Source organism: Xyrauchen texanus, chromosome 1 (assembly GCF_025860055.1).
Source record: "Xyrauchen texanus isolate HMW12.3.18 chromosome 1, RBS_HiC_50CHRs, whole genome shotgun sequence".
Taxonomy (NCBI): domain Eukaryota; kingdom Metazoa; phylum Chordata; class Actinopteri; order Cypriniformes; family Catostomidae; genus Xyrauchen; species Xyrauchen texanus.
Window position 1 is genome coordinate 37,765,561 of NC_068276.1, and position 14,090 is coordinate 37,779,650.

At 38.1% G+C, this 14,090-nt stretch overlaps 1 protein-coding gene across 1 annotated transcript in view; it reads right to left on the bottom strand.

Annotated features, from left to right (window-relative positions):
• LOC127628433 (dnaJ homolog subfamily B member 6-like) overlaps window positions 1–14,090 on the bottom strand; it is a 43,329-nt gene that overhangs the window by 25,107 nt on the left and 4,132 nt on the right. The window contains exons 5-7 of the mRNA XM_052105211.1: window positions 9,404–9,520; window positions 9,154–9,298; window positions 8,832–8,902 (exon numbers count right to left, since the gene is read on the bottom strand). Of these exons, the coding sequence (XP_051961171.1) occupies window positions 8,832–8,902; window positions 9,154–9,298; window positions 9,404–9,520 (333 nt within the window). The remainder of the gene's footprint in view (window positions 1–8,831; window positions 8,903–9,153; window positions 9,299–9,403; window positions 9,521–14,090) is intronic.

The window sequence follows — 14,090 nt, forward strand, 5'->3', positions numbered from 1 at the left end:
TAGTAACAAAATACAAGTAACTGGAATATGTATTTAAAATACAAAATATAAGTAACTGTATTCCACTACAGTTATAATTTAAGTAATTGGTATTTAGAATATAGTTACATTCAAAAAGTATTTTGATTACTGAAGAGATTACTTTGCATTTTATTGTTATTTTTTCATTTAATATTTAGTCCTTTCAGATGGAAAGCATGTAAACATATAAATGATGCAATCCAATGTGCATTTGAACAGCAGTGAAACACTTTCTTATGATGTGTCACATTCATACGAGCAGACGGAGAAGTTTGAAGTAAGTTTGGAGAGGAAGAAATAGAAATAAACCTTGTGTAATTCGTCATCTTTACGCTAAGCTAAAATGCTATTTCTAGCCATTTTACATGAACATGTTACCAGACATGATCATATTTTTCATCAAGAAAATTCACGTTAGATCCTAATTTATTTTTTCTAGTAAGACCTTTGAAATTAGGGCAAAAATCATATTCTTGATAATAATTTTTGAATTGTTTTCCTGTAAAAATATCTAAAAATCCTTAAAACAAGATCAATTTGATTAATCTTGTTTTAGAGTAATCAAACGAAATACATTAAAAATGACATTTTACAGCATGTATTCTGTAATCTGTAGTGTAATACATTTCAAAAGTAACCCTTCTGACTTCTGCAGTTAATCCAGGATGGACTTCAAAGACATTAGTCATTAAACTTACTGTTCATACAAAATCTTTGTTTAAACACTGACCCTTAACACTTAAATAAGTAATATTTACATTATATTCATGCTGTTAGTCACAGGGCAACTGGCCCCCACAGTGAGTCTGGTTTCTCCCAAGGTTATTTTTTCTCCATTAACCAACATCTTATGGAGTTTTGTATTCCTTGCCACAGTCACCTTTGGCATGCTCACTCGGGTTATAAATACAATTATTATTTAATCATATTACATATTTAATCAAACTAGATGATGATGAATTTAAGTCTTTATAGATATTACAGTTTCATTTTCTGTTAATGCATGATTTTCTGTAAAGCTGCATTGAAATGATGTGTGTTGTGAAAAGAGTTATACAAATAAATATGATTTGACTGGACATTATGCACTAGGAAATGTAACTGAGCTTAAAATCAGGATCGTGCTGAAAGACTGCAATGGCAAGATGTACAGTGAAAAAATATTTGCAATTTAGTTTGGTCTTGCCCAAAACTGACTGGATCACTTCAGAGACATTGAGTCTTATGTATTACATTTATGTATTAATGTGCTTTGTGGAGCTTCGAAGTTCTGGTCACCATTCACTTGCATTGTATCGACCTATAAAGCTGAAATATAATACTTTTACTTAATCATTTTTCTCACGAGTTACTTTTACTTGAGTCAATTTACCAAGAAGGTATCTTTACTTTTACTTAAGTATGAAGAAAGTATACTTTATACAATACTGATGATTAGAACAAGACTTTTGCTGCAGTGTTTATCACAAACACTATTATTATGGAGGGAATTTCCCCTGTCCCCCTCAAGGAAGTATCCACACAGTTGCTTTGGACTTACCTTAATGAGGGCATAAACAATCAACACATGACATACAGCATCATAAAACAATCACACAAAACTAACATTATTTTGTGTTTTGATTTCTCTCTCTCTCTCTCTCTCTCTCTCTCTCTCTCTCAAAACGCCTTTATTTTGACTTGATTTTTTATCTCAAACAGCTTAAATGATTTCTGGATTATTTCATACCAGGTAATTACATATTGTAAAACAGACTCCTAATACGAATAAAACATTTTTTATCAAACAATAGTGGAAATTATTTTGCATTTAACTAAAATGTTAAGCTTATTATTGTTGTTGTTTTGAAACTAAATATCTAATAACTTCAGTCCTCAAATAAATAGTTTCCTGAAAATGTTCATGGCCATATATGGAGGTTTGTGCATGTGTGCAAAATATAAAGTGAGCCTATATTCCTATTTTGAGATCTCATGGCTGTCCTTGCATTTCCTTATTTATGTGAATAAAACAAATATCAGCAATATTTAAAAATAAGGTTCCATTGGTTAACATTAGTTAACATGACCTATCAATAAACAATAATTTTACAGCATTTATTAATCTTGGTTCATGTTAGTTTCAACATCTTTTAAATTTAAAATGTGTTTATGTTGACATTATTTAAAGCTGCACTATGGAAGGTGTTTTGGCTAAAAATGAACATATTGCCATTATTGATTGAGTACATCAACAATCGGTGTTAAAAACAATGTTCTCACCTTACCCCGATTCACTACTGTAAGCCTATAAAAAAATATATATTTTGAGCTGGGGGCTTTGATTTGGTACAAAAGTGCTGGTTTATGGCGTTCATCTTGCGTCATTACGTCATGTCCACGCAAACAGGAAAGTAGTGTCGGCTGTAACCTGCTCCAGCTGGAGAAACTAACTACGCTGTTCAGCTCAGTTCAGTAACACTCACACAGTTCAGGACAGCATCATTTCAGTATAGATGGATGTTTATCTGTTATAGAGATAAATTCTATACCTGCTATAAAGCTTGGATGTGTTTTCTGGTAGGGTTGTTGAAGCTTATATTGCTTGTCATGCTTTTATGAATCGAACATTACTCATGAGTTAACCGATCTATGTTGTCCATTTAAGTTACTGTGACATGTTTAATACGTATGACTTCTGAAACTGAATATTTAAGCATATTTAAGTATTACAATTAAAAAAGTATATTTTATCCCCATCATTATTGAATCCACGTTTTATGTTTTTAGTTTACGTGTTATTGTGTGCATTGCATAGACATGCTATTGTAGTAACTGAGGCTGGACAGTATAGTATAAAAATAATAAAGCTTTCTTTTCTATCTACAGTCAGGTCCATAAATATTGGGACATCGACACAATTCTAATCTTTTGGCTCTATACACCACCACAATGGATTTGAAATGAAACGAACAAAATGTGCTTTAACTGCAGACTTTCAGCTTTAATTTGAGGGTATTTACATCCAAATCAGGTGAACGGTGTAGGAATTACAACAGTTTGTATATGTGCCTCCCACTTTTTAAGGGACCAAAATTAATGGGACAGTATGCTGCTCAGCTGTTCCATGGCCAGGTGTGTGTTATTCCCTCATTATCCCATTTATAAGGAGCAAATAAAAGGCCCAGAGTTCATTTCAAGTGTGCTATTTGCAGGCATGAAAACTCCTCACCTTTCGGCGAATTTCGCCGTTTTAAAAACAAAATGGGTCACCTACGTGACTTGTGCAGATCCGATGAAAAAATATTTGGGGGGGGTGTTCAGGTTGTGTGTGATGTATCTATAGTTACCATAAACTTCGCGGCTTTAAAAACCAATCATCATTCCTAATGCCGAAACCTGACAGCCAATCCGAGTCAGAGTACCTGCTATATCTCTATAGTTACCATAAACTTCGCGGCTTTAAATACCAATCATCATTCCTAATGCCGACTGACAGCCAATCCGAGTCAGACAGTACGGCAGAATTTTTTTCAAAGTCACACCGCGAATCTGACAACTGGACACCACACCGCAAGTCTGATAACTGGACACACTGCCGAACAAAGACAGTTCTGCACGTCGAAAAGCAAGCCTGAGGTAAGTTAGCTTACAATGTTATTTGCATTCTCTATGGGTTCCGGGAGGGCTCGCACTAACGTGCTTTCATACAGTACGTGACCTTAACTTGTGCAGCGATTGGTGGAAACAAATATACCTCTATTAATAATATTTAACGAAGTGACTTCCAATAATTTCCTCAGTGCATAACTTACTTGATTCCACAGACATATTCTCCATCTGTAAATGTTAGAAAGTTATGCAAATATTTCCATTTTGCGGTCATGAGTGGACGAGCCTTCAGCAGGCTAAACTTCCGTGAACGAGCATGCGCGCCGAACAGACGGAGCGCAATAGAATAGGAGCGCAATAATTCTGACTAAAATATACATTAACACTAAATAATAAATAGATTTTGCTAATATATTTGTTGTTGAATATTTGTTGTTGATGGTGAACATAAATGTGCTAGAGAATTTCAAACCTACAAGTGTATTTTTATGATATCAGTTTTGTTTTTATTTTCATTTTAAGTTTAGTAAATTTTACTACTTCTTTAAAAAGCATTATTTTGTTTTTAGATCGTAATGTTTGCAATGTTAGAGTGTAATGTGATTTGACCCCTTTTTGGATAGACTGAAAGGTTGCATTCACTGTTTGTTTTCATAGCCTTCAATATGAACATTGTTTGTAGGACAATATTTACCAGGATATGAAATAACTTTTTTTTGTTTAAATTAAATACAGATTAAAAAAAAAAGAAAAGAAAAAAAAGTTAAATACTGAGATTATACCATCGCCATTTAGCCCCAAAATTCAGATTTCTTTGGCAATTGCCCAGCCCTAACTTATGGCAAAATGCTGAATTTCCATTTTTAGCGAAGCAGTAGGCTAATGATAAATTAACAATTATCCGTTCTGCATTAATAATTCAATTTGTTTGAGCAGAAATGCTCCCTTGTGAGGACGGTTTTTACGGGCCCTTGAGATTCTGGTTCAGGCGAAAAAAATAATGTGTTTTGTGTAAATACTTGCCTCCACACATTAAAATGGCCCCCATATTTTGTATGTTTTATGTGTTACTATATTTTCAATTTATTCTTTGTGCAGCAAATGTGAAATGAATGAGAAAAATTAAAATGTGCTATATACAGTATATAAAGTCGATTGGATTGGATTTTTTTGCTGCCGTATTCTTCTCACCTTTTTTACCCCTGACCAGTTTTCATGCCTGTATTTGCATTTGGAATCTGTTGCTGTCAACTCTCAATATGAGATCCAAAGAGCTGTCACTATCAGTGAAGCAAGCCATCATTAGGCTGAAAAATCAAAACAAACCCATCAGAGAGATAGCAAAAACATTAGGTGTGGCCAAATCAACTGTTTGGAACATTCTTAAAAAGAAAGCACGCACCGGTGAGCTCAGCAACACCAAAAGACCCGGAAGACCACGGAAAACAACTGTGGTGGATGACCGAAGAATTCTTTCCCTGGTGAAGAAAACACCCTTCACAACAGTTGGCCAGTTCAAGAACACTCTCCAGGAGGTAGGTGTATGTGTGTCAAAGTCAACAATCAAGAGAAGACTTCACAGGAGTGAATACAGAGGGTTCACCACAAGATGTAAAATATTGGTGAGCCTCAAAAACAGGAAGGCCAGATTAGAGTTTGCCAAACAACATCTAAAAAAGCCTTCACAGTTCTGGACAGATGAGACAAAGATCAACTTGTACCAAAGTGATGGGAAGAGAAGAGTATGGAGAAGGAAAGGAACTGCTCATGATCCAAAGCATACCACCTCATCAGTGAAGCATGGTGGTGGTTGTGTCATGGCGTGGGCATGTATGGCTGCAAATGGAACTGGTTCTCTTGTATTTATTGATGATGTGACTGCTGACAAAAGCAGCAGGATGAATTCTGAAGTGTTTTGGGCAATATTATCTGCTCATATTCCGCCAAATGCTTCAGAACTCATTGGACGGCGCTTCAGAGTACAGATGGACAATGACCCGAAGCATACTGCGAAAGCAACCAAAGAGTTTTTAAGGGAAAGAAGTGGAATGTTATGCAATGGCCAAGTCAATCACCTGACCTGAATCCGATTGAGCATGCATTTCACTTGCTGAAGACAAAACTGAAGGGAAAATGCCCCAAGAACAAGCAGGAACTGAAGACAGTTGCAGTAGAGGCCTGGCAGAGCATCACCAGGGATGAAACCCAGCGTCTGGTGATGTCTATGTGTTCCAGACTTCAGGCTGTAATTGACTGCAAAGGATTTGCAACCAAGTATTAAAAAGTGAAAGTTTGATTTATGATTGTTAATCTGTCCCAAGCTGTCCCAATATTTATGGACCTGACTGTACCTCTTAAATTGAAAATTGTAGTACAATTCAAACACTTGAATAATCATATTAAGATCTACTGGTGGTGTCTGAGGAGAGTCCCCTGTTCTCTATATAAAGTACTTTGAGTGTAAAATTCATTAAAATATGTAAATAAGAGTGTTGTTTATCTTCATCAAAGCAAGAAATATTTCTGTTTCAAATTTTTAATCATATAACATAATATCAACATGAAAATAGCACGTTATCACACCGGCTCAAGTCATGTCCAGGTTAGCTCAAATTGGGAGATTCATCTGGCAGAAGAGCAGTGCCGACTGACATGACTGACGTAATGTATTCTTCTGCAAATTGCTTGCAATTTTAGGTTTCAACCACAGATGTCGCTAGAGAGCACAAAGTTATGTAGTGCAGCTGTAGATGAAATAACAATTAACAATTACATTTTTATTATCTAACATTATCAAAGATTAATAAATACTATAAAAAAATTAGTTAATGATACCTAATGGATTTCCTAATGTTAACAAATGTAACGTTATAAAGTGCTACCAAAATATCATCAGGGCAAATTATTATGAGTTTTACCACTGATGGCTTTTTGGCTACCAAGATAAATCACATGTATTGTGATTTGTTGATCTTAACATATGGCATGGATATTAAAGTTTGCTGATGAACCAATACAAATATTAGGGATGTCCCGATCAGATACCTATCGGTATCGCATCGATACTGACGTTTTTAGACGGATCGGGTATCGGTCCGACGAGTCCGACCCAAATCCGATACTCTGTGTTAGTCATGTTCGTTACTGTCAAGCTTAAAAAATGACATAAAAGAACTGTTAAAACACCATTAAAGCGGTTCATATGACTAGTGCATTTTATTCAAAGCCACTTGAAGCCACGTGATAGCTCTGTGAATTGCAATAGGCTGTGTTTAATAAGTAAACATATGTTCTTGCACGCGCAGCTTCAGCGCGGTAGTGAATGGCGCTTTTACACACACGCGCACGGCTATTTATAGCCTTCACCCGTGCACAATATTTGTGCGCTACAAACGAACATCTCAGATATAGATGCTCAGCAGTTCGGTTCACTTATAATATGGACTTAGAAAGGCTCTGGAGGTGCATTTAACCAGAATTTAATTAAGAAGCGAATTAAACTGTGAATAAAAAGGGTGAGGGTTTAAAAGTTAAAGCTGTCACGGGAGACTCACGGAGAGGCAGAGATATGAACTCAGTAGCAGGGTTTATTGAGCAGAGGATTGAAACAGTGATGTAAATATTGTGAGTAAATTCAGTTAAGCAGAGTGGCAAACAGCAGGTAAGTAATATCCAGACAGTATAGATATGATGAAAGAGATAACTCAAAACAATTTTATGATACATGCAGGCAATAATGAAGACACATGATTGACATAGTAGAAAGTTCTGGAGTCTCAGAAATACTATCGATGAGAACAGGCACAGAGTGAGAGAGAGAGAGAGAGTGTGTGTGTGTGTGTGTGTGTGTGTGTGTGTGTGTGTGTGTGTGTGTGTGTGTGTGTGTGTGTGTGTGTGTGTGTGTGTGTGTGTGTGTGTGTGTGTGTGTGTGTGTGTGTGCGCGCAAGAAAGCGGGGTATTTATTTATGCAGTCATTGATTAGCCACTAATGATATGCAGGTGCGTGTAATCAGAACTCAGGGAGTGCCAGTATGCTAGTTAATAATAAAGTGTTTCTTAAGCTATACATTTATATTGAAATAATGTGTAGTTAACACATTAACTCTTTACATAGCCTATTAAAGAGTACACCCAATTATTTCCACACAATACTGTAAAGATATTATAAACTGATTATGTAAAAAAACAACACTGTATCGGATCGGGATCGGTATCGGCCAATGCTGAGATTTCCGATATCGGAATCGGATCGGAAGTGGAAAAAGTGGTATCGGGACATCCCTAACAAATATCAGCTGAAAAATTGGTTATGTGCTCATGCTTGTGTGGATATTTTAGAGGCTGGCACTAACAATAAGGTGAAAGCAGATGGAAGAGCAATGTTGAACTCTATTTATTTTTGTGAGAGCTGGGATGAAACACATGTGAAGCACATACAGCAGCCAAGCAAATGTAGAGGCAATTGTGTTTCAGGAAACCACCTCAAAAATAAAGAAAAGAAAAAGTGCAACATTCCAAAATGTTAAAAGTGAGATTTATTGATTCTGAAACTTTGTCTATCTTCTCTTATTATTCTTTAAAAAAAAATACCTGCATATAAAGTCTTTTTATATATTCTAAATATTGTACAGTCTCAGGTTAAGCAACAGTTAGGCAAGAAGCCAAAATGAGAAACAAAACAAAAAAACTAATAGAACTAAACTAATATCATGAACAAATGGTAATTACTAACATTAGTTATAAGATATTAAATATTAAGTGTGGAGAGGTTAAGACTTCAACAGTTTAATTGAACAGTAGATCAGCTCTACAGCAGAAAGCAGATACAACCTGTTAAGCTCCAGTTTCATGGCCATTGGCTGATTAAATAAAGAAGAAGAAGAAGAATTTGCACTTGTTCTAACTGAGGCATTCTGATTTGATGAGGAATATATGGTCCCCAAGGGAAAAAACAAGAAGTTTAAGTTGGAATGAAAGTCCACCCTGTCTTTGTCTGCTTTTCTCTGTACGGAGGCTAACGGCTAAATTTAAAAGCACTTGGATGTGTCACATGAGACCAACTCTTGGTTTGATGACTAATGAAGAGCAGGCCCTCTAGTAGCCATCAGCCTTGTTGGAAGGGTTGGTTATGTTTAGGAATGTTTGGGTTATACATTTCAAATGTTCAGCTGCACAGTTCAGAGATCACTTGTTGTCCATTCGGAGAAGCTGCACCTTACCATTGACTGTGAGAGATTTGAGCATGCCATCTTCCTCTACTTCCACCCTCTCTTCACCATTCTTGACAAAGCTGTAATTAAACAAAGATTCACAATAATCACAGTCACTATCTGAACTGTCAGATAACACGTTTCACCTTTACCATAGCTCCTTAAAAGAGCTTTTGTGTAGCAAAAGTGTAGGCAAATAAGCAACTGGTTTATGCACAATTTGCATATTTAGTGGGACAAAATAGCATGCATAAGTTACTGAGTCACGTGTAAAGTGATGAATCGCCATTTAAAGAACAATCAGAAGCCATTACAAAATGTCCTTTGGTACCGTTTCGTTGTAATCCTCCTTCCGTTGACAAATTTGGTGGATGTGGAGACGGAGCGGAAGTTTCCCATTCCTCCTCCAACCCCAAATTGAGGGGAGGAGAACGAGTTGAAACCATCCCCACTCATCGGGTCAAACGAGGTGAAACCTGAAGAGATGATTAAGTTTACGCAGATGCTCAAATACACAGAAGTACACCAAACATGTACCAAGGGCTTTAAAGAAATCATTAGCTAAACACAGAATAACATACCTGGGTCCAACCCAGCAAATGGAGAGAAACCAGAAAATAATGAACCAGCCGTCCTGCTCCTGTTCACACCCCTATGACGGTGCCCACCATCAAAGAAATCTTCAAAAGGATCATCAGCTAAATCATAAAGAACAAAGAGTTTAGAGAAAAAAAGAATTTAATTAGACAATACATATGGATGAACGTGTGATAGAGCATAAAAGTGGTACCACTGATATTCAATGCATCTCAAAATATATGCCTGTGTCCTGAAAGGGCTTAAAACTGGGACGCATTAAAAATCTAATATATATCAGAATCAGAATCAGCTTTATTGCCAAGTATGCTTACACATACAAGGAATTTGTCTTGGTGACAGGAGCTTCCAGTGTACCAAAAACAGCAGCAAGACATAGGTAATTAAAAACAAAAAAAGAACACAATATAAATAATTATACATATACGTACATACACTCACCTTCATACATACCCACATACACACACGTAGTGCAAATCTAATACAATCTGTATATAAAGAACAAAAAACAGTATATTATGTACAGAGCAATGTAAGTAATGGCAGAAGTGGATATGTTGGATAATATAAATTAAAATTAAAATTAAACTGTGTATTGCACATCATTATTGCTCAATGGGGCAATTTAATTGTTCATTAGATGGATGGCCTGAGGGAAAAAACTGTTCCTGTGTCTGACGGTTCTGATGTTCAGAGCTCTGAAGCGCCGGCCAGAAGGCAACAGTTCAAAAAGGTAGTGGGCAGGGTGAGTGGGGTCCAGAGTGATTTTACCAGCCTTTTTCCTCATTCTGGACGTGTATAGTTTTTGAAGGGGGGGCAGGGGGCAACCAATAATCCTCTCAGCAGACCGAACTGTCCTTTGTAGTCTTCTGATGTCTGATTTCGTAGCTGCACCAAACCAGACAGTTATTGAAGTGCAGAGGACAGACTCAATGACTGCTGAGTAGAACTGTTTCAGCAGCACTGGTGGCAGGTTGAACTTCCTCAGCTGGCGAAGGAAGTACAACCTCTGCTGGGCCTTTTTCACAATGGAGTCGATGTGTTTCTCCCACTTCAGGTCCTGTGAGATGGTAGTGCCCAGGAACCTGAATGACTCCACTGCTGCCACAGTGCTGTTTAGAATGGTGAGGGGGGACAATGTTGGGGTGTTCCTCCTAAAGTCCACAATCATCTCCACCGTTTTGAGCGTGTTCAGCTCCAGGTTGTTTTGACTGCACCAGAAAGCCAGCCGTTCAACCTCCTTTCTATATGCAGACTCATCGTCATCTCGGATAAGGCCGATGACAGTGGTGTCGTCTGCAAACTTCAGGAGCTTGACAGAGGGGTCCTTGGTGGTGCAGTCATTGGTGTACAGGGAGAAGAGTAGTGGGGAGAGCACACATCCCTGGGGGGCACCAGTGCTGATGGTACAGGTGGTGGAAGTGAATTTTCCCTGCCTCACAAGCTGCTGCCTGTCCGGCAGAAAGCTGGTAATCCACTGACAGGTAGAGGTGGGAACAGGGAGTTGGTTTAACTTAGTCCGGAGTATATCTGGTATGATTGTGTTGAAAGCCGAGCTGAAGTCCACAAAAAGGATCCTTACGTATGTCCCCGGTCTGTCCAGATGTTGCAGGACATGATGCAAACCCATGTTGACTGCATCATCCACAGACCTGTTTGCTCGATAAGCAAATTGAAGGGGGTCCAGAAAGGGTCCAGTGATGTCCTTCAGGTGGGCCAACACCAGTCTCTCAAATGACTTCATGACCACAGATGTCAGGGCGACAGGTCTGTAGTCATTAAGTCCTGTGATTTTAGGTTTCTTAGGGATGGGGATATTGAAGCAGCATGGGACTTCACACTGCTCCAGTGATCTATTGAAGATCTGAGTGAAGATGGGGGCCAGTTGGTTAGCACAGGAACGAAGGCACACTGGTGAGATGCCATCTGGACATGGAGCCTTCCTTGACCTTTGCTCCCGAAAGACATGGCACACATCGTCCTCACAGATCTTGAGTGCAGGTAGTGTAGCAGGAGGGGGTAGGAGGGGGGTTGCAGGAGGTGTTAATGGTTGTGTGAAATGAAGGTCCGAGTGCATGTGGGGTGTGAAATTGGGCCTTTCAAATCTGCAATAAAACACATTCAGGTCGTCAGCCAGTCGTTGGTCCGACACAGGGTTGGGGGTAGGAGTCCTGTAATTAGTAAGTTGTTTCAGGCCACTCCACACTGATGCAGGGTCGTTAGCTGAAAACTTGTTTTTCAGCTTCTCATAGTAGCTTCTTTTAGCCACTCTGATTTCCCCATTCAGTGTGTTCCTGGCCTGATTATACAAGACTCTATTCCCACCCCTGTAAGCCTCCTCTTTGGCATGACGAAGCTGTCTGAGTTTTCCTGTGAACCATGGTTTATCATTGTTGAATGATAAAAATGTCCTAGTAGGGATGCACATATCCTCACAGAAACTGATGTATGATGTAACAGTATCTGTGAGCTCGTCCAGGTCTGTAGCTGCAGCTTCAAAAACACTCCAATCAGTGCAGTCAAAGCAGGCTTGTAGTTCCAGCTCTGCTTCATTAGTCCATCTCCTTACAGTCCTTACAACTGGCTTATATATACTATGTCTAGATTATGTCTAATGACATCTTGAGGGAAACATTATGGTAAAATAAAAAGTGCATTAAAAATTTAATTTACTGTATGCTATTTCATTTTATAACACTAACAAAATCATTATTACAAAGTGAATATTCCATGAATTGACCAGTACTACTTCAATCAAGCTGCAAAAATTGCTTGTACAGAAAACTCAAAATTGTGACGGTACAACAGAATATTGTTCAGAGTGCGATAAGCCACTTGAGAGTTGATGCATGTATGGATTGTGTTTTGACATTAAAATTAGACAACTAGTTTGAAGCCATCAAACAGGAATATATGGTGGCTGCCAAACGAGTAGTAAATCATTTAACATGATGCGTTTATACAAAGTGATTTAGAGCACACTTTTTTACAGGGGCAATCCCACTAGAGCAACATAGGCATCCTGTAAGTGCATTGCTCAAGGACACAACGGTGATAACTTATGGATTGCTCCTTGCAGGGATCAAACCAATAACCCTTTGGATAGTAGCAAAGCTACACCATAACACTACACCACTCTCCCAAAAACTATGAAAAACTGCAAATTATATTAGTCTTCTATGTTATTTGATATAACTCAAAAGTGCATGTTCTAAAGCAAATAATTTCTCCAAACAGTTAATACAAAACCCTATATAGTGACATATTTGTACCTTAAACAAATGTCCTTTCTGGGGGGTGGGGTTACATTGGTCTATTTTTGTTCTTACCCATAATGTTGGTCCCAGTGTTGTAATGCAGAGATATGCCTGCTCAAACATGCTTAAATCACAGTCCCTTCATTTTCAAGCACTCAGCACTTTCACTTGAACTTTTTCCATCTCCTTGAAGCAGTTTGATTTGGCAGGCCAAACCACGCCTGCTATCTCCTCACAAACACACATACTGTTATTGTAACCTACCCTGACCCTGTCATGGCTACATAAACACCAGTAAACACCAATGACCTTTCATCAAGGAAGGTGTTTCAGAAAGTTTCAAACAGTACTCACTTATTTTTACTCGTATACAGTAGAAACAATTCTGAATACTTCGACATTTTGCACATACATGTATACGTGTTATCTCCTCCCTTTATATGAAAAATATACATTCTCTCTCTCTCTCTCTCTCTCTCTCTCTCTCTAGTCCCCTAGAGCTTTTAGCATTCCCTTTCTCTTGCTTCTCTTATTTTATTCAGAAGCTATTTCTGAAAACATTCCTAGTGGATGATGCATGGTCTCCTCTCGACCCACTTGCTGGTCTGAGCACCCTCGCCATATTTAGAGTGCCTGTGTGTACTACACACATGCCATTCTGCCATTTGCTTCCAGCAGTCAGGGCCAGTGAGCATAGGGTGCCAATTTATTGTTCAATGGATGACTAAAGAATGGAGTGGAGTGTATCTCCTACTGTATGAGTGATCAGCCTGTACATAAAGCAGTTGTCAGTAGTTTTTGTCAGTAAATGCAAAAGAATTATCCCATACCAACATTCTTGCTTTTAAGAACTCAATCAACAGCACAGCAAATTAGTCTTAGGCATGCTCTGGACTCCCCACAGACTATTCACAGCTTTCATATAGGAGTAAGGTTGCACAGGTTTTTAACAGTCAAAATGCATGACAACTGAATGCACTTTGCAAAGAAACTGGGCCTTCCAGTGTAAATAGCTTCATTAATAATGCGATCAATTTCTATTTGTTTTGTTACGTTTTTTTTGTGTTTTTTTTTGTGTCAATCTAACCAGAGTGAGTGGTTGTTGTTTTTAAAACTTAATGTGGTGAAAACATTATCCTGTCCCCCACCACTGAGGACCCAAAATGTTATGTTGCCCAGGTCACTGACGCTAATAGCTCCTGGTTTGAGACCAGAAGGTTGATGTGGCCGATGTGGAGCCAATTCTTCTGACCTTTTCCAGATTGGGCTCCAGTCATTTACCCCTACTGGAAAAGGGCTAAATGTGGACCAGACTTTAGGCTGATAGTCAAAAGTTTGGCTCTACGAAAAGTCTGGCTCAATTAGCAATGAGAAAGACAAAATGTTTATATAAAAAAGGTAATACTGCCGTTTC